This window comes from Diachasma alloeum, unplaced genomic scaffold (assembly GCF_001412515.2).
Source record: "Diachasma alloeum isolate Michigan unplaced genomic scaffold, Dall2.0 Dall_scaffold_00183, whole genome shotgun sequence".
NCBI classification, from domain to species: domain Eukaryota; kingdom Metazoa; phylum Arthropoda; class Insecta; order Hymenoptera; family Braconidae; genus Diachasma; species Diachasma alloeum.
In genome coordinates this window covers 1727189-1753877 of record NW_021680349.1, presented here as the reverse complement: position 1 = coordinate 1753877, position 26689 = coordinate 1727189, and the positions used below count along the sequence as shown (strand labels likewise).

Genomic DNA, 26689 nt, shown 5'->3' with positions numbered 1-26689 from the left:
AAACTGAATACTCTAAAAATTACATTCAATTCTCAGGTAAAATTTTCTCTTGGCTTATTTTAATTGGAAAAAACTATCAAATATCGGTAATTATTATTGGAAATCTATAGTCTTAGAACCCTAAATTCCCTGAATTTACTAAATTCTCCAAAAATTATTCCCTCTTCCCCCAAATTCCTATAAATATTTCGAAAGTGAACACAACCTCCAAAATCAATATGCAATACTCCACCAATTAAATCATTCAAACAACCAAGTTACCAATCCACAGACATAACAAATTGATCGTTTATTTGCGGCAACTCATTGAAATAATATTTTGGGTTACCAGTAACAATGATGACGAGTGATACAAAGGGAGTCTTCAAACGGACTGACGGTTCTTTAGATTATGGAGAAAGAGAGAGAGAGAGAGGAGAGATCCGTCAACTGCAGCGCGGTTGTACACGACGTTTACATAACTCTCTGTTGGGTCAAATTGTTGTATAGCTCATGTTATCCGTTTTCGATTACGCAACTGGATATTCAGGAGCGTTCGCGCGCAATTCCGTGAACAAATATATATCCTAACGTGCATGAATTAATTGACACATTGTTTTTGTGAATCAATCCATCGAAACTTTGTCTCCGACAACATTCCCCTCACCCCCTCATGCCGCCCAACCCCCCGAAAATTCATTCCCTCGAGTCCTAATGATGTAATAAGAATAATTTAAATGAGATTTCATCTCTCGTGTCTTCAACATCTTTTTTTTCTCCTCTTAATCTGAAATGCACGTCTCGTCGAGCAATTGGCGAGCGCTGAGACAACAAATTAACTGCCAATTATTGGTCTCGAGTGAGTGGAGTTGACGTACCTAAGGATTTAATTCTTTATTCATCGTTTTGCCCTATGAAAAATAATTAGAAGATGCAGGGGATGAATAAAAAAACACAGACAGCAGGGGGAAAATTGTCCATCCAAGGAGAAAGGAAAGTATATCATCTCCACTGACCGGGTGTCGTTTTACCAATCACTCCGGGAAACACCATCGAACCGGAGGAAAAAGAGAATAGGCGAAAACCTTAGCCCCTTCGAGGGGTTTCGAATTTCTACGGTCCGAAAGACAGTGCGTGGAGAGGAAATAATAAAAATTAAGGGACAAATTTTGTCAATCGAGAGGTGTTAAGCTTGGCAAGATTAAGTTGTTGAGACTTCGAGGCGGAATAGACATTCTTATGACAGGAAAAAGGATTATTTTGTATCATCAAGAATTGAATGAATTATCGATTTAAAAGGAAGATCAAAAATTCAATAATTGAGGGAGGTTAAAATGCACTATTTTAAATCATTAATATCTCCTCATCAAATGGTGGGATTTGGATGAATCGAGTTTTTTTAATTATTTTTTTATTTGAGCATTAGCGACCTCAATACGAGGTCTATATTGGCTGTGAAATGGTATTTACAAGGTATATAGTTACATATACTTTTTTTCAATTTATATGTTTATGTATAAGATGCAAATTTGAGGCCTAATTATATTTTTAGTTCACGTTCTTAAAGGAACTTGTCAATGGATTTGATCACTACTTCCGAATACACACAGATTATTCGGGTCTTCTTGTGAAATTTGATGAATTATCTTTAAAATTGAAGAAAAAATCACTCAATTTCGCTCGGACGATCTAGAGTTATTGATAATTAAGAACAGTTCTTTTTGAATCTCTTCATATCGAGTTAATGATACAGTAATAATCAACAACAAGAACAGTTTTTCGAGAGACAGGGCGCGGAGAGGAAATAATAGAAAAAATCAGGGGTCAAATTTTATAAATCGCGATATATCAAGGTATATCCGTAGAAAACAGAGTTTTCTTACAATCGTCCGAAAGGTTTTTCATAGATAATGTTTATGATATTCCATAACTATTGAGAAAAAATTCTAACTAGCTGTATTACACAGTTTAACAACATATGAGGCTAGAAAAACTAAATAACTTATGAGAATGCAATAAATTAAGTCACTTAGATTTTTTCCGAAAATCCATAGGGATGGCTTTTGGGCTGGTAAAAACATTATCTTATACCATAAAAATTAAATGAATTATCAACCTAACAAGAAGGTTAAAAACTGAATAATTAGAAGGGAAAATTCACCCGCTTCACTCATTAATATTTTGAAAAAATATCTTTAAAATGAAGTTAAAAAAAATCGCTCAATTCAAATCTCCCGACCTCGATTTACCATCGATAAACAACAGTCCTTTTTGAATGAGGACTATTCACTCTTGAAAATACTCTCAATCCAAAAATTTCACATCATTTTATTTTCATGGATAATATCTCTCCATATCGAGGGAATGACACAGCAATAATGAAGAGCCAAAAAAATCCATAGAATCAACAAAAACAACAACAAATCCGATATTCATGGAATGACGAATGCAGTCGATTAATGGGGTAGCAGCTCGACAAACGAAAAAACTGGGGATAATGCGGTCACTTCAAACGTGCGCCCCACAATCACCCGACGATAATGACGTCGGCTACATCCAGAGGATAAACACATCCAACTGCATCCCTCTTTACCTTAATCAACGCTAATTAATACTGGCACAATCCATTGCATACGCATGTACAACTAATCCCATGTAACCTTCAGTTCCACCGCCCCCTGACCCCTCTTCCAGGATCCCTCCAATGACATATGGTTTTGATACTTTTCCTCATATGAAATTCAGAGGTAGAGTTGAAGAGGCGAAATATCCAAGGAAAAAACAGTCGAGGGGAGAAACTTTTAAGGGTTCTATATTGTATGACAATAGAGACATCGCGTCATTTATTTGCATTTCTTATTCGTTTTCTGATGGTGGGAGAGTCAGACAAAAATATTCATTTTCATCTTGTTTTGTTGATTATTATCAAGAAGACGTTTTTGTAAAAGTTATGCTGCACTTTTATGGAGAGAAAAGTTGGAGAAAAGTTACTAAATAAGTCGAGGAATCGTGGAACGAAATCTATTTCACTTGAAAAATTTACGGTACACTGTGAGAAATTTGTTAAAATTTCATGGAAAATATAGTAATAATTCTTATGTAAGTGACATTGAATCCGATTGCGGAAAAAATTGGCTATGAAATTTCAAGTTTTAGGTAGAATTCGGAGAAATTCATGAGTTCTCAGTGGGAGTTGCACGGAAATTTCACAACTTGACTGAATTTTCCAATGAACATGAATATTCAGAAAAAAAAATATCATGAATTCTCAATTGTTCTCTGAATTTTCCTTATTTTTCCGAATTTTCACGGAATCATTGAACAGAAAAATAGAAAAACATGGGTTAATAAATTTTTTTTATGATTAAAATGTTGAAAAAATCGAAATTTCATGCAGTTCAGTAGTAATTTTCAGAAGAACAACATTGAATTCGATTTATAGAGGCACAAATTCTGAAGTTTCAGGTTCAGTTAAGATTTCATGAACATTCATTATCATCATTATTATGAGGAATTCGCGATTGGGAAATTCAATGAGTGCAAAATTCTGAAATTTATTCATTTTGTTATTAATTTCCAGCGGCATTATCACCAATTTCTAATGACGTCGTCACTAATCTTCAGAGTAATTTCACTGATTTTCAGGGACCCATCTCTAATTTTTCGAAATGTATCCCAAAATTTCAGTAATAAAAACCACTGATTATCACCGATTATCATTCTAGTCCGTGTCTAGCATCACGAATAATTGGCGATACATCCCTGAGCATCAGTGACATGTCCTTGAAAATCAAAAAATTGTTTTCCCCCTGGAAAGATTCGCGATTGTGAAATTCAAGGAGTGCGAAATTATGTAATTCTGTGATTATCTCACCAATTTTCAGTGACAACATCAACTTTCATTGACGTCATCCCTAACTTTCATGAAAATGTCACTGATAATTGACGGTAGAATGCTGAGAGACAGTGACATGTCCCTGAAAATGAAAACAATTTTTTTCTCCCTGTCTGTCGCAAGCACAGGTGAGGGCTGTCCTCGCGAGAAGGGTGTCGCCCATCCACCCTCCCCATCTGCATTGGTGGGTGTTATTTCCTTGCATTGCAAATACAATCCGCGAGTGGATGCACACCAGGGCGGTTTTAGTCCACTCCCACCTGCGGCGTACTCCGGCGCTGTACGATAAGCGCGAAGGCAATAGACCCAGGTAGTTCAACAGATACTTACATTGACCACGTGGCTTCTACCACGCTCGTGTGCCCACAGCGCTCAAAGCACCGGAGGTCTCCACCTTTCCCATCGTGAGTTTATAGTTTAGTTTCCGCGTACTCAACCGCCGGTCAACAGTCATTATCGCGATATTACGATAGTGATAGGGGGAGTGAGGGAATTTTTTAAATCAGTTTTGACGTGACACCTGTTGGATAATTTAACGAGAGACTGGAGGAGCCTGGGAGATACGACCTTGTGCTTCTCGTTGGAGGGTGGCGGGGCTCCAGCACAGAGGGACAACAATGCGGAACTATCCCCTAACATCACGTGCTGGATGTACGGCCTCTTCGGTAAGGAAATGAGGAAGCGAATTCTATTTTACCGAGAAGCTTTTTTTCCTTCATTCAAGGAGACAATTTTTTTTATTTACAGTTTTCCCCTCGATTTTTTATTTCGTTATTATTGTTCACTCAGGAATATTTTTCCTCTTCAACACTGAAATATCATTAACGTTCAAACAAGACTAATTTCCAAACGAGACTAATTATTTTTGAATTCGTCATAATATTTTTAACTTTGAGAAGTCATGATCTCCCCAATGTGTAGTGAAAAAAATCTTACTACAAATGGCAAAACGTTCCCGACGAAAATTAACAATTCGCATCAGCGAATTTTCATTTATTGAGAATTTTTCTTTTCGATCAAAGAAACATGTTTTCGTTGAAGTTTTTTATCTTCGATTTTTCATTTTGTTATTCTTCACTCAAGAATACTCATGAATTTTTTTATACTTGGTCTAATTTGATATTCAGTCTTCCAACGAGATTAATCGATTTTCAATTCTCCACAATATTTCCAAGTTCAAAAAACAAATATGTGGAATGTTTTTAATGTCTAGTTATCATCCCCTCGATCTGCACTTCTGAAAGAAGCTCTTCTTTCATTCAAGGAAACATATTTTTTCTTGACATTTTTTTCTTCGCTTTTTTATTTTGTTATTCTCCCAAGAGCAATACTTCTCCATGATTGCTATTTTCTTTTTGAGATCCACTGGGGAGTGGACCAGAATCACCAAATGATCGGCTTACTTACTTACTTACTTACTTACTTACTTACTTACTTACTTACTTACTTACTTACTTACTTACTTACACTTCCGACAGACTTCCCCCCGAAAACCCAAAGATATTTCATCCAAGCCTTAGCAGCGCAATATCGTAACGCAAAATAAATAAATAAATAAATAAATAAATATCCTTCCACGCGCAGAAGAACAATTCACCCGTTCGTCTGTCATCTTCTATCAAATTAAAAAAACACATAGGATTAACTGAGAAATCGTTGCACTTCGAACATTGCGCAAATCTGTATATGTATCTACACGCGGCCTCTCACATTACCCCCGCTCCTCCGCCATCCTATCAGTTATCCATAGATATACAAGCGCAAGTAGTAGCACTAGTCGCATAAATCGCGCAATTAAAATAATTTCCCGAATTTATCTCTCATTGAAGATGAGAGCAGACTGCCGTCGAACGGGGGCACAGGTGTCGATGGTCTCACCAGGTATTCCGATGATCAAATGGTCGATGATACCACCAATAATCATCGATCTCTGAGCCGCATTTTGTGTATCAATAGCTACGATACGAGAGATACTGCGGAAGTGAATAAGAGTGAGATAAACAAAGTGACTGACAGTAGGCCGACTGACGGCCTGGATCAACTGTTGAATTTTCATCGCACAAATAATAACAATAATCGAGAGATGGTGGCACAAGACATGGCCCAGAGCTACAATCAGCTCTTCCATGCTGCCCAAGAGCCACAGGATTTTGTGTCACTCGAGGAGCTCAGGCCGCAAGTACATCATGGCCAGAATGTCGTTGTAGCTAGTGGTACACATATTTATCTCAATGAGCGGGATAATGAGCATGGACTGCGGACTTATTTCAATCTCGCTACACTTCCAAAGTAAGTGGAGTTGTAATCAGAGCCTTTTAATTGACGATTAATCCCATTACATCGATCAAAAAATAGCAATCGAAAATCCACGCGAAATTGACATTGGATTTTATTTTCGACGAGTCAAGTAAAAAAATCGTATTTCGCTTTTCTTACGAGATTTCGGAATTTTCATGATTATTTATAGGTGCGTAACGAAGAATAATGACAAATAGCTATGAACTAATATGAACTGGGAAATGATGTTAGAAATGTCATCATTATCGGATGTTTCTGTCAAAATATCAACTATAAAATCACCGGAAGGAAAAATTTGTATTAAACTTTATCTCTAAACTCTATTAAAAAAATCAGAAAGTCAAAGAAAACTTTGGTGTCACATAAAAATGTCAAAAAATATTGCCATCGTGTTTTATCTCTAGATTTCAGGGATAATTATGAAGATTTTTTTTCTCTATGCATGACAATAATAAAGAACAAACATAAAAATGTAAAAGTTCGTTGTACGACTGCATCTATTCCTATTATGAAATGCACAACAATGTTAAGAACTTTGTCATCCAATATTTTTATAAAAATATCAATTAAAAAATGATACCAAACGAGATTTATCTTGAACCCTATCTTTAAACTTTAGTAAAAAAATGCCAATTGTCAATGAAAAACTTTTTTTTCGCATAAAAATGTAAAAGTTCATTGGACAACCGCATTTATCCCTATTATGAAATGGAAAATAATGTTAAAAACGTGTGATCGTGATGTCGTGACACTGCCATAAGTACTGGGTCAATCGTGGGGACAAGCGTCGCGTCATCGACGCGCGACGATAGCACGGGCCCCACACTCTACTCTATTTTCTTCTTCGCTACTCGTTCATTTTTTTTCCTTCCATCATTCGAAAATCGTGTGTGCGCATACGAGGCTACGATTGCAATTGTCGTATACTTATTTCCCGCTTGTTTCTCCTGATTCTTAACTGGCGCATTATGCAACGCTAAGCCGATAGAGCCCCGGTGAGATTAGTCATGAGGGGTTTATTAGATTTTCAGTCTGCCTGCATCAGCAATTCACGAGACATTTTTTCATTCAATTTTTTTCCCATTCAAATTTTACTTATCCTAGTTTAGCGGATGCAGAAACTCATTTGTTATTTGGAGCTGGTTTGCAAGGGCCATTGAATTGTTGCATGATATTTTTACTTGTTGGATGAAACGATAAAACAGGAAAATTTAAGGATATCGAAATACTTTGGCAATTTTTTTGTTTGAACGAAATGCTTTTCTACTTTTGCAGTCGAACATCCGAACTTTCATTTCAGCCTCATTTGACCTTAAGTTATCGCACATTTTACGAGTATTTTATTAGTCAAACTTTGACGGTCTGAATTTTAAATGCATGAAATAATTAAAAAATTGCGATTTTTGAAGATTACGAGCATTTTTCAAAATAATTTATGAATAATATATTTTCCACGATAAAAATAATTCCTTCGGAATCGTAAATCATTTATTCATGTTCAGAATTTTATCAGAAATCGATTTCATGGCCAAAAAAATAAAGTTTCCGAAGTTGACAGTTGAAATTGCTATTAAACAATTTCAATTATTTATTTGTAAAAAAGGAATGTCTAAAAACATAATGATTCTGTGCTATCGATTAAAAACGTAATTATTCCATCAATGTTTCTTTTTTTTTATTACAAATTTAATACATATGAAATCATTCGATTTTTTAACTGTTGCATGAAATTTTCATTTATTAGACAGAACGATGAAATGCGGGAGTCGAATGAAAAATATTGGGCACGTATCTTCTTTACTCCGATAAATAATGAAAAATTTATTTAAAAAACGAACAAAAACTTAATTATCTTATCAATTTTTCGTCATTTAACGAAAAAAAACGCATCTCATACTTTTCATCAATTTTCATATTTAAAAAATCATGCAAAACCCCAATTGTATTTTTTTATGATTGATAAATTCAATACAGCTGGGATCATTAGATCTTTATACTGAAATGAGTCTTTCACTCGTGCGGAGTTAGTTGCATCATGATTGACATACACGGAACTCGTTAGTTGGACTAGCGCGGCGTTTACCAACGGACAAGTATCATCAGCGTATAGCCCATTCCGAGTGTATCAAGTTGACGGCCTTGATTCCCCACATTTTCCCAGTAGAANTCCACATATTATTATTAACTACAATAAACAAATGGTTAATTGTTAATTGTCTTGCACTCAATACGCTAATAGATATTAGTTTTGTCAAGTTTTGTCGGCCTTTAATAATCTGCTAAATCATCTTCCAAGGGTGGAAACTCGGTCGAGCGTGAGAACCACTGCTTTCCTATTTTCGGCAAACGAATTTTCGGCTAGCTTCCACTCCATGAAAAAAACTCACGATATATCGCCAATTTATGTGAATACATTTATCGATCGAACCGGGCGAAAATTACATTTAATTGCGATTTTTTCTTCTAATTAATAGTATCAAAGAGGGTGATTCTCATGATTCAGACGGCAAAAAAGAATTAATTTGTGACACTGTCATCTTTCGATAATTGTGAATGGACTCGTCATGAAAGATTTATGACTGCAGACTCATTGATTCCCTAGGATCGATCAAATAGATAAAAAATTGAGGAAAAAAAGCGAATGAAGTTGAAAAGAAAAATCTAGTGAATTCAGTTCTTGGATATCTTTCAATTTTTCTTGACAGTGAAATCCGAACCCAGAATGCAGGAATCGATGGAGACAAATCCCTAGCACCCACCTCAGTATCCCCAATCTCTCCACCAGCAAAAACAGAACTAATAGCGGAATCGAATGAACAAAGCCACCATCAGGGAGATAAACCCTCTAACACGTCAGTAATGCACATTGGCCAGCAGCCAGCAGCATCTAGTCATCGAAATCACCACCACCAGAGACATCATCACAAGCAGTTTCAGAAAAGTGACTCTGGGAGTGAACACCCCAGCGACTACTCACCGGGCTCCAGAAAAAGAAAGCTCTCGAGTCAGTGAGTAATTTGTCTTTTTTCCGAATGTTATAAAACGTGAAGATATGTTTTTAGAAAATGTGGGCAAGTGGGTATGAATGTCCCTATGTCTCTTTACAGAAAAAAGAGTAAAGTTGAAGCTAAAAATCTGAAATTTCGTTCCATAATTCTATATTTTTTAAAAACATTTTTGGGTGAAATACAGCAATTTCTCAAAAATATTTTTCTCTCAGTATCTCCAAAGTGCACAAAATATTGCTTGTGATAATATTTATCAAATAAAATCACAATGTCCTTCTGATAAATTCAAGTTAGTTCCTCAGTTTCAACTTTAAATTATTCTTTAATTAGTAATCCACTGAGTAGATCAACATCTTATGTAGAGGTGCAAGAGTATTTGAATCAAATGAAATTATTTATTCAAAGGTTTTCTGTTTGTTTCAATGAAAATATTTCAATTCTGGGGAAATAATTCATCCAACCCAAATACAATTCAATTTAATTAACAATTTAATTTTTAATGAATAAAGTCATTATGACAACTATACATTACGTGTCACAACTCCAAACTCTTAACAATTCTGTAATTTCGTATGGTACTATCGATATAAATTCTACTGTCCTCTTTCACTCCGGGATTCATAATTTTATTTGACCCAAATAAACAATTATTACATGTTCGTAAATTCATTCTCTTCATCGTCTCAACAATCGTTTCATTATAACTTCAAATCACCTGCCTCAAACCCCAAACTCTAAATCATTTCATAATTACCAAACAAATGAGTTGATCAAAACACCAAAGACGATGGTATCTTTACTTGAATAATTTCATTTAACCCAAATCAACAATTATTTTATGTTAATAAATGAATTCTGTGCGTCGTTTCGACAACAATTTCATTTTTAACGAATAAAGTTTTTATTTGGATCAAATAAACATGGGTGGATGTTTCCCTCGCAGGTCTAGACTCCTTGGAACTTCTTAAAAGTCAAATTAAGAATCATTTCATTATGGTAACTTTAAATCACTTGTGTCAACTTTAAACTCTAAATCATTCCATAATTGCCAATCAAATGAGTCGATCAAAACATCAAAGACTATGTGGCCTTTACGATTCTCACGGGATGTGTCTGGTCTCTCGTCCCACCCGGTTGACTCTATCCGGCGCTTACACTTGACCTGCAACCCATCAAGAAATACCCCACACCCATCATACGAAGAAATTTCGTATTGACAGAGCTACACGCTCATATTCCGTATGAGAAGCCCCTCAACAGTCTCTACGTTTGTTTATACATTCTGCTCGCGTCGCGGTGCAAACCCCGGGGGGGGGGGGGGGGGGAGAAGAGGGAATAATGACGAAAGTGAAGCACCATAAGCGACAATGTATTCACCCCTGCAAACTTGAGTTCTAGAAATTGGTGGAAACTTAACTCAAAGTGAAAATGTAGAAATACGTCACAGAGGGAAAGAAATTTCGAGTTTCAGGAGCATTTCTCAGATTTTCAGGGATCCATAACCAATTATTAGGGACATGTCAGTGATTTTCAGGAATATATCCCCAATTATTATACAGAGAAAAGAAAGTTTTCCTTTTCAAGAGTGCCAAATTCTGGAATTCTGTGATTTTCTTATTAATTTTAACGAGACATCGTCACTAATTTTCAGGGACATTATCACTAATTTCCAGAGTAATGTCATTCATTTTCAGGGACCCGTCTCCAATTTTGAGATATTTAACATTAAATTTCAGTAATAAAAATCAGCGATGATCAGGCTCATTCTAGTTAGTGTCCAGTATCACACGGAGGGCAATTCTCTAGAAAAATTCTGGAGCTAACACGGGAAAAAGGGCGTAAAGTAACGGCCCGGCAAAAATTCCAGTGGCGGCACTAGAAATTTTATTGAGTAGCACGTGAACTGTTCCTTTCGTGTTCTTACATGAACAAAATTTTGATTTCCAGGAAAAATTCCCTGATTGTCAGGCATCCATTCCCAATTATTCGGGATATGTCAGTGATTTTCCGGAATCTATTCCCAGTTATTACCCAGAGGAAAGAAATTTCCCATTTTCAAGAGCTATCTCCGATTATTACGGACTCACGATTGAGTGTAAAATTCCGAAATTCAGTGATTTCCTCATCAATTTTCAGTGACATGACATGGTCATTAATTTTCAGAGGTATCATTAATTTCTAGAGTATATAATGTCATTGATGTTCAGGGACCCGTCTCCAATTTTTAGAAATCTATCACTAAATTTCAATGATAAAAATCAGTGATCAGGGCCATCCTAGTCAGTGTCCAGTATCACATGGAGGGCAATTCTCTAGAAAAATTCCAGTGCTAGCACGGGAAAAAGGACACAAAGTGGCAACACTAGAACTTTTCCCGTTTTTACATAAAATTTTCGCAAAAATCCCAAGAAATTGTACCTTAACAGCACTAGAATTTTTCACAGCCGTTGGATTGGGATTTTTTCCAGTACCAGCGCTGGGATTTTTCTGAAGAATTTCTCTCCGAGCACCAATAGATTTTTCTCCATCATCATTCTCGCAGTCAATTTCCCTCGTTCTTTCAGGGATGAGAGTGATATCCTGGACGATGCCACAGACGACGCTAAGTCCACGCGAACAAATACCGACAGCAAAAAGTGAGTACAACTCCGATTATGAAATATTTTTTCGCATCGCGTAATTCATTAAAGCACGTAGTCGAGGTAATACGTTTACTATTAAGTAACTTGGCACTGAAAAATGCAGATACGCATTTAATGACAATTGTAACCTTGGCCTACCTTGACTCCTCGGCAATGCAAGTTGGCTTCGTGACGTTAACCGACTCTGACAAAGCCCAGTCGATGAAGTAAACGTCTACAAAGAGGATCATGGAATTATGTCAATGAATATATTTTACGAAGTGGGAGAAGGCGGAAGAAGTCTAATATTATTCTGCGGATATTTGAAGAACTACGGGCTTTAGAAGAAAATGTCAGAAGCTCTTTTTACAAGTTCATGAAATTCCCTGCAAGAAATGTTTTTTAACAAATTTCTGTAAACATCTCCATTTGGAAGATTTTGGTCATTGGATTATTTAATGGAGTTCATTGCATTGCGAAATGCATTGTTAGGAAATCGATGAATGAAATTTTGACAACAATCAATTCAGGGGAAATTTCCAGGGATGTTATTGTCCAAATTTCACAATAGAATTGAAAATTCAAGCTCTCATTGCAATATTCATGTCCGATTAGCATCAAAACAGTCTGTTTCATGACAAATTTCAAAAACAATTCGCTCTTGAATCGAATTTACGTATCCTTGTCCCTCAAATTTAAAACAATTCCTGGAGAACTGAACAAAAGTCCGCAGAACACTAATATTATTTCGTTGATAACTGCAAAACTAGTACATTAAGAGAAAAATGTAAAAAAATATTATTGCAATCCATGAGATTTTCCCCAAAGAAAGTCTTTTCCTTAATTTCTCCAAATCCCTTCCTTTGTAATTGGGAATTCTGGAGCAAGCAAAGAACGAAAGAACAGAAAGAAAGCTCCAAGAGCCCCTCACTATATACATGAGAATACAGTGGGTACTCCCTAGGATTTCAGCTTCGGGGATACGAAATCCACGAATTCAAATGATTGGGAAGCCCCTACTCATGCGTCAACGGTGTGACGGCGGAAGAAGAGAAACAGAGAGAGAGAATCGGTCTGTTCCGTCTGTATCGCCAATGGTCCTACTACGCATTCCTGTCGCACAGAGGAGCACACACACTACTTACACACGCTTCGATTAGTGATAGAGGGAGAAGTCAACTTCCCCACTTCCACTGAAATCTTACAGTGTTAAAAATTTTTGTCTGAATTTTTCGTGCCAAATTCCGGATATTTTTATCGTGTTGCAATTCCATTGAAATTTCAGGAAATCTCGTCATTGAAAATTCACAATGTCGTAGAAAAATTAAAGAGAACTGTAAATTTCCGTTCCATTTTTCCCTGAAAATAAATAGAAAACCAGAAAATTCTGGTAAATATATTCTTGAATTTTCAGGGCAGTTACACTAAATGCGATTTAAGGGGAAAAAAATCATTAAATTTCAGATTTCACTAAAAAGTCAATGCAATTTGACACTGAATATTCATATTAGATTGGAAATTCAAATAAATTAAGGAATTCTCGTCTGTATGCCCCTTATAATTCTGGAATTTTATTGAATTTTCAGTGAAACCTGAAATTTCATGATTTTTTTTCCCTAAATCACATTCAGTGTCACTGTCCTAAAAATTGGTAGTCAACTGTCGGTGAAATTTCATTTTTTTCTAACAGTGGAGAGAAGCAAAATCACAGGGAGTATCCACTATATGCTTGGCACTTTCCTTCTTTTATAAAAAGGGATATAATCAGTAAGAAATAACAACAACATCCTCTATACATCAATATGAAATTGCCTGGAAATGTGTCTTAATTCATTCCCTCAAGCCAATTCTTATATTATGTCGAAGAACAAGTTTTCCAATGGAATGAGAAGAAAGAGGAGAACATTCCGAAGAAAATCCTGATCTTATTTCATGAATGAGACCTCCAGAAAACTGAACCCCATCATAATCTTTCAGACAAAATCACAGTGAAATTGAAAAGCGACGGCGTGACAAGATGAACACCTACATAACCGAGCTATCATCGATGATCCCAATGTGTCACGCAATGTCCCGAAAACTGGACAAATTGACGGTCCTCCGAATGGCTGTGCAGCACCTGAAAACTATCCTCGGAGCAGTTACCTCGTACTCAGAAGGTCACTACAAACCGGCCTTTCTGAGTGATCAAGAATTAAAGACCCTCATCCTGCAGGTAAATCATGTAATTGCGACAAAACTCACAGGGGAGGGAGAAGTGGTACCTGTACCGCTCAGGGGTAATACCGCTCACCCGATGTTCTCCGCAATCACGTGCCTTTCTACCCTTTTTCTTTTCCAATACCGAGGATCCGATGTCACAAAATATTTACCACGGAAATTTCACACTTTCCCCATTTTTAATTGAAAAGGGCATTCTTCGACATTTTTATTAGGTCCTTCCACAGAGGGAAAAATTGGATAAAAATTACCTAGAAAATCGTGGCAAATTTTACTGTATGAAAGGTTATCTCGGAGCGAAATGTAATTCAATGAAAAAATACCTGTTTACGGCGGGCATTTTACGATTCGTTCGGTAAAAAAAATACATCTGTGGAATTTCCCACACCGGTGGGGGATTTTTTTTCTTACACCCATTTTAAGGGCGTGTGGATGAATGGAAGCGAAATGTTGCCGAATGCGTTCGGTAAAAAATCAGCCTGTTACAGAAAAATTATATGCAATATTGAGCAATTATTCACGTTCACTGGGATAATTTTTGATGGAATGGAGGGTAAATTTTACAGTTTCGTCACAAATTACCCTCGAGTCCAGTAAATTTTCCCGGGCCAACGGAGAATAATTCACTATTCGTCTCGCACTTTTTCCCTATAAAGGGTGAAAAAGTACTGAAAATCGTGTTCACTCTATGATTACTTAACTTGGTCAGTAATTCTTCTCCGTGTACAGTGTTAAATCCAAAAATATGACTATTCGGTCAAATAACGTTACTTTTTCAATCAATTTTCCTGATTTCTATTATTTTCATGGAATAATTGAACTGGAATTTACCGTCCCCTTCATTTTTCCACCTGACTATAAATTTTCCATGAAGAAATTCCTTGAAATTGCAGTGCAACTGTCACGTGATAAAAATTCCCAAGAAGTATACCGGAAATTTCATTAAAAATGTTGACTATTGTGTGTTAAATACTTTCTAGAGAGCGATTTCATGTCTTCCCAGTGAAAAATCGATTTAATTCATACAATCCCGCGATTTTACGCCGCAAAATTTCTCCATTGAACACAATCGTGCGTTTATAATCGGAGAATGTCAAGATAACCATTGAAAAAATCCTTGTTCATTCAAATATTCTTTTTTTCAAATACGTGAGAATAATCTTTCTCATTCAGACTTAAGATTTCGGATGCAAGAAACATCATTACTCCCCAGCGCACATGCACCGTCGACCCCACGTCCGTTTGAAGCTCAAAGTTATTCCCTCTGTAACTCTGGGCATCTGTAGGACTTCTCTAGTACCCAACTACCCAACTAAGTTTCACGATTGCACAACAGCGAGTAACATTACAGATATTCGCATATCCACAAATACCTGATTATTAATTTATCATTATTTTTCTTTCATTTTTCCCCCCTCCGATTCCACGCTGATATGAAACACTGTATTTTTCAATAACGCTGGTAATGGTGTTATCTATAAATCTAAAGCTTTCACATGCACTAGTAAAGGAATTAGGTACTGTAACATTGGTACATATCCTGGACCACACCCAGGAATACCAAAATACCAGTATACCTTGTGTTTAATGCGATTGTTCTAACAGATGGGTATATATAGATAGAATTGGATTAAGTGGCCTCAGCAACTCGCGTATCCGTGTATTTTATATACCTATACTTTATACATACAGCATTATGTAGTGTAATCGTTGAACTGCGCTACGGTTCAATGACTGCGAAAATAGATATAAAATTTCTTTCTTACGTGGAGTTGAGTTGGGGGGATATTATGCGCGTGTGTAGGCACGACCTTTCTTTTCCCTTTCTATACTTGCCATTTACCCATGTGCTAGAACCCCGCATTTTCATGATAAAAGATTTTCATACATCGGTGGAATTTAATTGATCATAAATCTCTGGAGTTAATATGCTGAAGACTGTAATTAACTCGCTGTTAAAAATGACGTTTGATTTATTGTTACTGTCATTTTCGTGTTGAATGATGTTGGATAACAAGGGGTCATTGAATTTTGTTACAGGCAGCTGAAGGCTTTGTTTTTGTCGTTGGCTGTGATCGAGGAAGAATTCTATATGTCTCTGAATCTGTATCAAAGACACTCAATTATTCTCAGGTATGAGGGTTAGTGTCGCTATTTGAGGATATCCAAGCACTTGGTCTAGTTTTTTTCCTCATTTATGTCTTCGTTTAATTTATAAACAATCAGTTTAGCAATATATTTATTATCTGTTATCCTAATTTTATCGGAAATTGATGTGACGAAAAAAAAGGTTTGGAGAGTTGAAACTTTTTTCGTTATTGATTTATAGAAAGGGGAATTTGTAAAAATAACTAATTTCTCGCAAAATTTAATGTGCGATGAACATCTATGATTTTGTTTTCCAAATTTAATTAATTAAAATTAATTAATTCACTCATGTATGTCTTTAAATTTACATGTTATAATTATACGAAATAAATGGTTCAACTATTACATGTAATTAAATTCGTTTTCTTTGCCGTCTGAAAAATAATTGCACGTATTAATTATAAAGTGTATTAGTTATAAACTGTGTACTTAAGCGACGGGCTATTCAGAACTCACAAAAGTATTTGGAAAAAGTAAAGAAATGAATGCTAATACCTCAGTTGAAAAATCAAAATGTCGGGTTATATGGAACTCATTGAGTATTTCGCTCAGGGAAACATTTCTTCATATAAAAAAAATAATTTCTCCATGTGCACCAATGTTAATTGACAAATTTGATGACGAAAAATCTCCAAATGTAAATAGTACTTGGATATCCTTAACAAATAATTTGAAGTCACCAGAGTAATACTGAAGAAAAAAGAGGGGGATGCATGCGTCTCTTTTCCAGGACGAATTATTGGGTCAGAGTTGGTTTGACATACTCCATCCCAAAGACGTTGCTAAGGTGAAAGAGCAACTGTCGTCCGAGCACAGCCCCCGTGACCGATTGATAGACGCTAAGAGTGAGTCTTCATTATTAATGCATTTAATAACTATTCCCCTCGAAATGTCAGCCCATTTGATATTTTATGATATGAAATTTAATCGGAATGTACGCTTACGCGAGAAATTGACATTTGAAAAATTTCATAATCACGAGTGTACGCTGATGTACTCAATATTTCATCCATTTTAATTGATCAGCTATGCTACCAGTGAAAACAGATGTCCCTCAGGGTGCTACGAGACTCGGTCCAGGTGCGAGGAGATCGTTCTTCTGTAGAATGAAGAGAAAAGTCGATGCCAATTGTGGCGAGTCTCAAGTTAAAGAGGAAGCTGATACAACGACCGGGGGACATAGGAGAAAAAAGCAACAAAATTCAGGTGATATTTGAGTTTGTTAAACCAATAAACAAAATAAATACGATTAATAACAATTAAATAGTTCATGGACCTGAAGAGGAAGGTTTTTTCTTTTCTGCTCCTGTTAATTTTGTATTGGACCGAAAATAATCACCGAGAATAGTCAATATTTTGAAATTCAATATCTATTTGAGGATTATCAAAGTGAAAATTGATGAAAACATTGAAGATAATTGAAGATAAGTGTCTTTCTTCAAGTGAAGCTGAATGAAAAAATAACGCATTTAAATAAGAACGGAGTTTCTATCCCATCGGGATTGTTATCGTATTAAACTCAACTGCTAGCGAAAAAATTGAAATTGCAAGAAGTGTTTAGTGCGTATTTTCAGAAGAGGGACATTCAATTCGATTTAGGTGAAAAAATTAATTCAATTTTTAATTTCACTGAAAATCCAATGGAATGTCAATTTTTTTGCAGCAAGAAGACGAGAATTCCAAAATTTATCCAAATTACTAATTAATCGAAGATTCAGGAATATATTTACCTGAATTTTCGTGATTTATGTTAATTTTCATGGAATAATTGAACTATAATTTTGAATTTACGAAATTACTTGGAATTTCAGTAAAATTATAACGTGATTGAAAAAATTCCGTTAAGTGCATCCGAAATTTCCCCCCAACGTTTCTCACACTGTTCATTTTGCATAAAAAAATATTTAAAAAAATGTTGGACACTTTTTAATCATCAACTCGACGGGTTCGAGAATATCTACGACCCTACGAATGTATATTTGTGTCTATGAACTTCAATGGGATAAATTCCACTTCTGCATAGTGGAGAATTCAGATCAAAGTGTTCACACAAGCCCAAGAATCTTTTGTTAGGTCTCTATGGAGAACTTACAATCGGCTTAACATTCATGGCTATTTTTTCACGCCCATTCACGTCTCAGGATTTCTTTTTCTCAACATTTCAAATACAATTTAAAATGCAATTTTAGATTGGAAATACTGTGTGACACAGTGCACAGGCTACCTGAAATCGTGGGCTCCAGCGAAAATTGGAGCTGATCAGGAGCAGGAAGGGGAAGGCCTAGAGGGCGAGAATTGCAATCTCTCGTGTCTCGTTGCAGTTGGTAGAGTAACACCGAGTTTACTTGAACTTTCACTGGGTATGGGATTACCGAAGCTCAATACCATCATGTTTGTCACACGCTACGCCATCGACGGAAAATTTATATTTGTCGATCAGATGTACGTAATCCATACAAATAGGGCAGTCGGATTTGAATAGAAATATGCACATGATAATCATGATTTTTCTTCTTTTTGGGGCCTTAGAGCAACGCTTGTTCTGGGATTTTTACCGCAGGAGCTACTGGGGACAAGCATGTACGAGTATTATCATCACGATGATATTCCACATCTCGCTGAATCGCATAAGACTGCACTCCAGACGACAGACCACATAACGACCCAGGTAAAAACAAATTATGATGCATTATTCATTGGTGAATTCGTTGGATAATCGTTTTTGTTTCATCGATCTTTCTAGGTATACAGGTTTAGAGCAAAAACAGCGAGCTTTGTTCGACTGCAGTCTGAATGGTTCGCATTTAGAAATCCATGGACCAAAGATATCGATTACATCATTGCTAAGAACTCAGCGATATTGTAATTCTATTTTGTTTTCAACATTGCGGTTTTGCTGGAATTATTTTTTTGTTACGAATAGGAAATATTGTGGATTCCTGAGGGTCTCCGAGTACTTCTCACAGTCTGATATCATATTTTGCAAAAATTTCTGGATATTTACCATTTTTTTACAATTTCTAGAAAATTATTTTTAGTGTAAAAATTTACCTTTTCTGAATTGATTTTTTTTCTGATTTTTTAATGTTTCTCAACGGTTAAACATTGAGAACCAAATTTACAACTTTTACATTTAAATAATAAAATCATTGCAAAATGAGTTCAATAAAAAAAATGGTTCAAGTACTTGGATCTCCATTCGTGTTCTATATTGTTAGAAAAAAAAATTGAAATTTCATGAACTGTTCAGTAGTAATTTTGAAGAAAGCGACGCTGAATTAAGTTCAAGGGGTAAAAATCATGACATTTTAAATTTCACTGAAAAATCATTGGAATTCGACGAGAGTTCCTCAACTTTTTTCCAAAATTCAAAAATATATGCATCTAAATTTTTCTGATTTGATGTTTTCATCAAATCATGAATTTTCAACAACGAAATTTCATTAAAAAATTTGGATTTTAATGGAAAAAATTCTATGCAAAACCCCAATTTAATTTCTCATTCCCTAAAGTTCCACAGATTAATAAATGTTCTCATTTCCAATAGTTGTGATGCAGGACAAGTGGAAAGCAGTGCAGCCCCCAGATCAGAGGGCTCAAGTGTCCAAGGGAACTACGATTACTTTGCTCAGAGTAACGGTGGTCTCGAGAGATTAATCTCTAGTCATGTGGAAGTAAGTAAAATAGGGAGGCGAATAGCCGAAGAAGTGCTAGATCATCAAAGGCGGAATGAAGACTCCTCATCAGGCAGTCCACTCCCCACACCTGATCGTTTCTTGCTCAATACTGAGGTCTGTCACCCCATACGTTTGGATTCACGACGACTATTCGTTGTCTCAATATCCCTTAGAATTTTTTTCGTTCATTCAATATTTCGTTTCAGATTCCAACGCCCACGACAACGACTGTTACTTCACCAGAAGCTATGCAAGAGGGCGAATCGGGGGTCAATAGCGACAATAGTAGCAGTAACACAGCGTCGACGTTCAGTCATATCAGAAACAATGTTCCATTGAATAGTATAGCCAATGAACAAGGTTTGCATTGATCTCGTCGATTCAATAGTGGAGTTGTGAATTGCAAAATTACAGAGACTAAAAGTTTCTAAAGTCGCGTGAGACATCCTTCAATTAAGAACCAAGAGGTTCCTTAATTACACGAGGAGAAATTTTTTAGAAAAATTCTGAAAATTTTACTGGGTGTCAGGCGAATTTTTCTCGCATTTATAAGAAATTTTCACAGAAATGTCCGAAAGTTATACCAGAAATCTTTAAATCTTTATAACTTCTACCAGAATTAAAAAAAAAATCTCTCAGTATAGGAATACCATAATTTCCGAAAAAATGTACATTAATTAAAGTACAATTGATCCTTGATTTCAGTACAAATTTGTGAAACTAGAGCTTTTCTCTCAGAAATTTCTTTTTAACCCAGAATTTTTTATTCTCTGAATTTCAGTTCCGCAACTCAGAGAGTTTTAATGGAAAATAGGAACTTCTTTCCTGTGATTTTGTTGATAATTTGCTTATTTCACCAACAAATTCAAAATTTATTTGATATTCAATCTTTGCCTGTTATGTTTCATAACTTCGCAAATTAAGAACCAATAATCTCTTCAATTGAGAACACCACAATTGCCAAAGATAATTTGCAAAGACAAAAATATCAAATAAAAAGCCACAAGGTTTTGAATTCCCGAACCGAGACTGCCTTGGAATAAGAGAAAATTTCATTTTTGATTTTGTTTTAGATTTTTCATTTGTCCATCCGGTCATCAAATTAAGAATTTGCTCAATATTAAACATTAATATTTAATATTTCAGGACAAAAGTCAATTCCATTACATTCCACAACTTCACTACCGAACGTCTAATCAATCCGCGCCCAAAATTCAAACAATATTTCAATGCAATCCTACCTTTTGCAGTACCTTGTGATGGAGACCTGTTGGATGTAATCGGTGCCTCAGCAATGAATGACTCACCAACACCTCTCACCTCAGATGGCAACGACGAAGCAGCAATGGCAGTGATCATGAGCCTATTAGAGGCAGACGCTGGCCTAGGTGGTCCTGTTGATTTCTCAGGTCTACCCTGGCCCCTCCCCTAATTTGTATGTATGTTGTAAAATCATATGACCCCTGACTGTGTGCTGTGTGACCCTGATAAATAATCAAATAGGGAACAATTTCTTTTAGTACAAATTCAACATAATCTCATTAGTTCTTAAGTTATCAATTTTTGCAAATGAATTTACCAAAGTTGAGTGATATTTTGGTGCGATCAATACCGTAAGAATGGTTTTGTCATTACTTTAGTTAAACTTGAAAATAAGATTTTATTATTAGTTATTTATATTACGTTTATGTACAGATAAAGAATAAGTAATTGAAAAAAAACACGATGCAGGATTCTTGGTGTCGCTGATTTAAGTTTTTAACAATTGTGTCATTCTGTTTCATTTATTTATTCCTTTCATCATTCACTGAATTTCTTCTTGGATTTTTTCTTCGCAGGCGTGTCGTCATCGTCCGAGGCATTCACTTCAGTCTTGATGCTGAAATAATTCTCCTTTTTACTTCTCTTCACCTGTTCACTAGGCTCGCTCTTCCCGACACTCGACTCACGCTTTATCCTGATGTCTACAAACGTATCATTATGTTCACTCGATTTGAGGCTGTCACTTCGCTTACGTTTCCTCGAGGAGATGCTTTCCACGTCCGAGGCGTAAGGCTCTTGCTTAATCTTTATGTTTGTGAAGAACACCGATTCTTCTCTTTTAACTAGTATTCGCGATTTCGTGGAACATGCGTCGCTCAGTTCACCAGTATCTTCAGGTGATAGAGTCGACTTCGAGGATCGTTTCTTCATCTTCTCGGGTTTTGAAGGGGACATACCAAGTGTATCTTCACTCCTCTCTTCTCTCGCTTCTTCACTCTTTGAATCCTTCGACCGTTTTCCTTTCTTCTCCTTCTTCACGATTCCAAATTGCTCAGAGCTTCCGACTTCTTTACGAAGTTGAGGTGTTGTATCATCGAATTCAGGATCACTGTCGTCTTCCACCTGTAGGTTGGCAATTTTTTTAGACGAAACATTCACAGCAATAGATTTCTCCTTCTCCTTCTTGATCTTCACGTAAGCTCCTGGATTGAGCTCTTCCTCAGGTTTTTCAGGTTTCTTCGTTTTCCTCTTCTCCTTCTTAACTTTCTTGAGAATGTCTACGTCACTGCCTTCCTTGTTTTCTATTTTAGCTCTTCTAGATTTCTCTCCCTCTGATTTTATGTGCTCTGCATGCAGCAACATTTGCACCGAATCATCTTGGACTTCGGCGTTTTCCGACGCCTTCTTAGATTTTTTTCTCAGGTGATTGGGGCTCGTGGGGTTTGATGTGGTAGACTGAGGATTTTCTGCTTCCAGATCTACCTCTTGTTCGATTTTTCGAACGAGCATGAACGAGGCAAAATCGTCGTCACTGTCGACATCTTCATTTGTTGAATTACTCTTCTTTTTACTGGGGTTATGTGGCGTGGCATTTGATTCATTATTTGAATTATGGGGGAATACCCTCCCGGTGTCACTGAAACTGTCGTTATTTACTTTGAGTTCTTTCTCCTTTTTTATGGACTTGTTTCTATTCTCTGTTTTACTGTCCTCACTGCTCGATATATCGTGCGCAGGTTTTGCATTTCTCTTTTGCGAATGTTTTTGGGGATTAACTTTTGTTTTTGGATTGGTGGGGTTTGAGGTGCTCTCCGAGCGCTCATTATCCTCACTACTTCTCACTTTTCCATTCACTCTGCTGGTATTTTCAGAATTTTCAGGCTGTGATTCTTTCAATTTCTTAGATTGCTTTTTAATTTTCCTGGAAGACTCGTCGATGCTAACACTATTTTCAGATTCAGAACGTTTTCTCTTGGATTTTCTTGGGGATTCTTGTTTTATAGATTTGTTGAAAATTGGAAGATCATCGTTGGAGTCTTCTGAGCCTTGGGAATACTTTCTGGAAGACTTTTCCGATTTTTTGGGGGGAGATTTGTGGATTGATTTATTGGCCACTGGCACTTCATCATCCGAATCATCGAAAGTAGTCCCGTTCCCACAATTATTCTCATTTTCCAGTAATTTTTGGGACTTCAATTTCTTATCTTTTTCCATTTTGCTAATATTTTTAGATTTGGAAAACGGAACATCATCGTCAGATCCATCCGAATCCTGCTGCACTAATTTCTTCGGAGCCTTCTCAGGGGATGATGATTTTTTGATTAATTTATTGGAAAATGGCACTTCATTATCTGAATCGTCAGAACTAGCAGTTCTCCCGTTAGAATTTTTCCCCCTGTCATTCACAGTTACTTTAAGCTTCTCAGAATTCGAATCTTTCTGAATATTTTTACGATTTCCATTGAAAATGGAAGCATCGTCACCTGAATCATCAGAACTCTGAGCTTTTTTCACTGATTTCTTAGAAATTTTCTCTGGTGATAATGATTTTTTAATTGATTTATCAAAATTGGATGACACATGAGAACTATCAGAGTCCTTTTGAATTCTTCTGGAAGTTTCTTTCTTAACAGATTTATTAGAAAATAGCACTTCTTCATCTGAATCATCAGAACTAGCAGTTCTTCTATTCGAATTTTTCATTCTATCTTTCACTGCTGCTTTAACCTTCACAGAATTGGAATCCTCAACATTTTTAGAATTTTTATTAAAAATCGGGACATCATTCTCTGAATCATCAGAATCCTGCACTCTTTTTGCTGATTTCTTAGAAGTTTTCTCAGGTGATAACGATTTCTCAACTGATTTATCCAATTTGGGTGCCTCATCATCAGACTTCTTTTGAAGTCGAATTCTTTTGCTGCCCTCCGACGTTTTCCTCGCAGTTTTTATAGATTTATTAGAAAATGGCACATCATCATCTGAATCATCAGAACTGTCCACCTGAATTTTTCCTCTACTGGAGCTCTCCCTATTGCCTCTTCCAGCCGTTTTAGGCTTGTCAGCAGCAATCGAATCATCCCCTGAACCCCCAGAACCTCGTCGAGTTTCCCCACTCTTCTTCGACAATTCTTTCTTCCTAGATTTATCAAAAACTGCTGTTTTATTATCCGAATCAGATGAGGAGCTAGACCCTTGAATTTTTCCTATCCTATCGTCAGTAATTGTCTCATCAGCCTCATCAGAATCCACCTGAACCCTCTGGGATATTGGCGACTCCTCTGTTTCTCCGTCAGACTCCGAGCTGTTGTCTTCATTCACTGTTGAAGAAAACTTCGGTTTCTTCGCGTCAATCTTCGATATTTCCCCATTCCCATCTTCATCGCTGTTCGAACCCTCGGAATTCACGTCGTCATTGGTAAATCTGTTGTGTTTCCTCGATTTTTTCGGTGCAGTCTCATCAGCAGGATCACTGCAGAGGGAAAAATATAGATTAAAACCGTTGAATTTTACAATACAAATGCAAAAACTGTTGTTTAATTACCTAGCCACTAATTTCCCTCTGATGAAGGGGAGTTTTCCTCTCCCAGGTTTCAGGTCCATCAATTCAACGGTGAATGTGACCTCGTCCCCAACATTCAGGTGATCACCCTGCCAATCTTCCCCCTCGTCGTCCCTCCTCGGTATCGAGACATTGAAAGCCTTGTGTACCAAGACACCAAGATGATTTGCAGGTTTTTTTATTATGACACCTACAGAAATGTATATCGTCGATAAATAGATCAGAATAATACACCAGATGAGGGAGAATGAGGCAGAATGAACCCTCTTCAATCAGCCATGAGTGACTCCGAAGCTGTAGAGCACAATCAAAATAAACAAGTGGGAAATTGCTTTTATATTAACATATCATTGTTTTATTTGCTAATAAATTAGCAATATGCTTCCAAAAGATCATTTTGTACGTTATCTGCTTCTATAGTATATAATTCATTGTTTCATATCATCTTGTAAATTCAACGAAATTTCTTCTCTCATCAATTGTGTTGTATTTCTAATTTAGTTTAATATTTGATGAAATTTAAAAAAATCGAAATGAAAAATAAACTTCATTCACTTCAGAGTCTGACTGATTGAAAAACTTCATTTTGCCTTGCTCCCTTCATTAATCAATTATTTTACCTTTAAGAACATATCCAACCTTTGGTCTAAACACGTAAAAATCTGCCTCTATGTCAACATGACAAGAGAAAGAATCGTAGAGCATAGCTGCATTTTCTGACAGTAATCTTGGGTTTTTGTAAGACAGAAAAAGCCCATTCAACCTGAAAAATAGAGTAAAAAGAACATTAACACTTCCAATATTTTTAAATATTCATCTCTCATTAATGTTTTAAGGTCTAAAAATCTTAAGATGATTTTTATGAGTTGATGAATGTTGAAAAATTGTGGAAAGTGTTCGGACAGGTTAAAGTACTGTTTCGGATTCGAACAGTTACTCCCTCAGCGATTATTCCATACAGAATAATTACTCAAGGGTAGAAGATGAAGGAAACTGAGAAAAAATAAAATTCTGTAGAATTATGACACGTACTTATCGTCGTAATAATTGAGCTCGTCCCCAAGAATGTCCTGCAGTGACTGTTTCAAGTTGCCCAGTTGACAGGGATGCAGAGCGATGTGTCTCTTCGTCTGTACGAGATGCACATGTGATTTTTCGTCATTAACGAGTGCTGTTAATTCCTCCAACGACCAGGCAATCCTGGCGGTCTTCATGGGCCCCATTGACGTGTGTTTCTTCGTCATCCTCGTGGTTTTTATTTCACTTGGAGCACTGAACACGTTTCAGGCACTGCCATGTGCACGTTTATTTTCACTCGACGAGTCACGAGAGTGCACGAGTATTATCGAAGCTTCATCGAACGACAGAGTCGAATGTTGACGAAGCAACTTCGCGGAAAGCCGGAGATTTGAAGTTTCATTGACAATTAGATGTCAATGGGGTTTCGCATGAAATTTATTTTATTTCCGAATGTGAAAATTGAATGGGAAATCCAATTAGTTTGTAACTTCTTAATTTTTCATGATTTCGCAAAATGACAATGCACGTATTTAACATTTTCCATTCAATTTTCATATTTCATCATTTTTTAACCAATAAGTCATAATAATTGAGCTCATCCCCAATAAGGTCTTGCAGTGAAAATTGAATGGGAAATCCGATTAGTTTGTAACTTTTGTTGACTATTCCACGAGCATTTACTCCAAATGTGAGAATAAATTAATGATTTTGGAACATCCTATCATCATATAAAATCAAAATTTTCCCTCAATTTTCACATGAATTGGTTCTTATTGCATGCGCCAAGCATTTTCATCAAAAAAATTGAGATGATTTCAACCATTCCAACCGTCACATAAAATTAAAGTCGCCATTTTCGTTGAATTCTCCAGAATTTAACGATTCTCCCCTCAACAAAACCCCTCATTTCCATTTCATATTAAATAAACATTCTTCTAAAACCCCAAGTTTCATACAAATTTTCCCCGTCGAAAAATCCACTCATTCCCCTCAAAATT

At 36.2% G+C, this 26689-nt stretch overlaps 2 protein-coding genes across 4 annotated transcripts; one reads left to right on the top strand and one right to left on the bottom strand.

The window, feature by feature from the left end:
- Positions 1-4231: 4231 nt before the first annotated feature.
- Positions 4232-21924, top strand: LOC107047053 (aryl hydrocarbon receptor nuclear translocator-like protein 1). 3 transcript variants are annotated; one of them, XM_015269786.2, is made up of 14 exons: positions 4232-4539; positions 5704-6163; positions 8878-9180; positions 11745-11816; positions 13779-14016; positions 16062-16154; positions 16873-17014; positions 17208-17375; positions 18359-18611; positions 18699-18837; positions 18913-19031; positions 19717-19960; positions 20053-20206; positions 21097-21924. In XM_015269786.2, exons 1-14 carry the CDS (start codon positions 4524-4526, stop codon positions 21276-21278), a joined length of 2583 nt encoding a protein of 860 aa, XP_015125272.1. In that variant the 5' UTR covers positions 4232-4523; the 3' UTR covers positions 21279-21924. The 3 variants fall into 3 exon arrangements, with proteins under 3 accessions (XP_015125272.1, XP_015125278.1, XP_015125266.1); XM_015269792.2 differs by having other exon boundaries at positions 16900-17014; positions 17196-17375; positions 21097-21922; XM_015269780.2 differs by having other exon boundaries at positions 4394-4539; positions 17196-17375.
- LOC107047050 (dentin sialophosphoprotein) lies at positions 21617-25962 on the bottom strand. The gene is made up of 4 exons (XM_015269778.1): positions 25704-25962; positions 25292-25434; positions 24654-24861; positions 21617-24581 (listed from the first exon to the last, which is right to left on the bottom strand). The coding sequence occupies exons 1-4, from the start codon at positions 25913-25915 to the stop codon at positions 21647-21649; spliced, it is 3498 nt and encodes a 1165-aa protein (XP_015125264.1). The 5' UTR covers positions 25916-25962; the 3' UTR covers positions 21617-21646.
- Between the last annotated feature and the right edge of the window lie 727 nt (positions 25963-26689).

Bases quoted from the DNA above. Each gene is read 5' to 3' on its own strand.
- LOC107047053 (XM_015269780.2), top strand. The intron at 16,155-16,872 runs GTATGAGGGTTA...TGAAGAAAAAAG, and splicing joins AGACACTCAATTATTCTCAG to AGGGGGATGCATGCGTCTCT. The intron at 18,612-18,698 runs GTACGTAATCCA...TTGGGGCCTTAG, and splicing joins TTTATATTTGTCGATCAGAT to AGCAACGCTTGTTCTGGGAT.
- LOC107047050 (XM_015269778.1), bottom strand. From the start codon at position 25,915: ATGACGAAGAAACACACGTCAATGGGGCCCATGAAGACCGCCAGGATT. The intron at 25,435-25,703 runs GTACGTGTCATA...TCTATTTTTCAG, and splicing joins CTCAATTATTACGACGATAA to GTTGAATGGGCTTTTTCTGT. The intron at 24,582-24,653 runs GTAATTAAACAA...TTCCCTCTGCAG, and splicing joins AGAGGGAAATTAGTGGCTAG to TGATCCTGCTGATGAGACTG.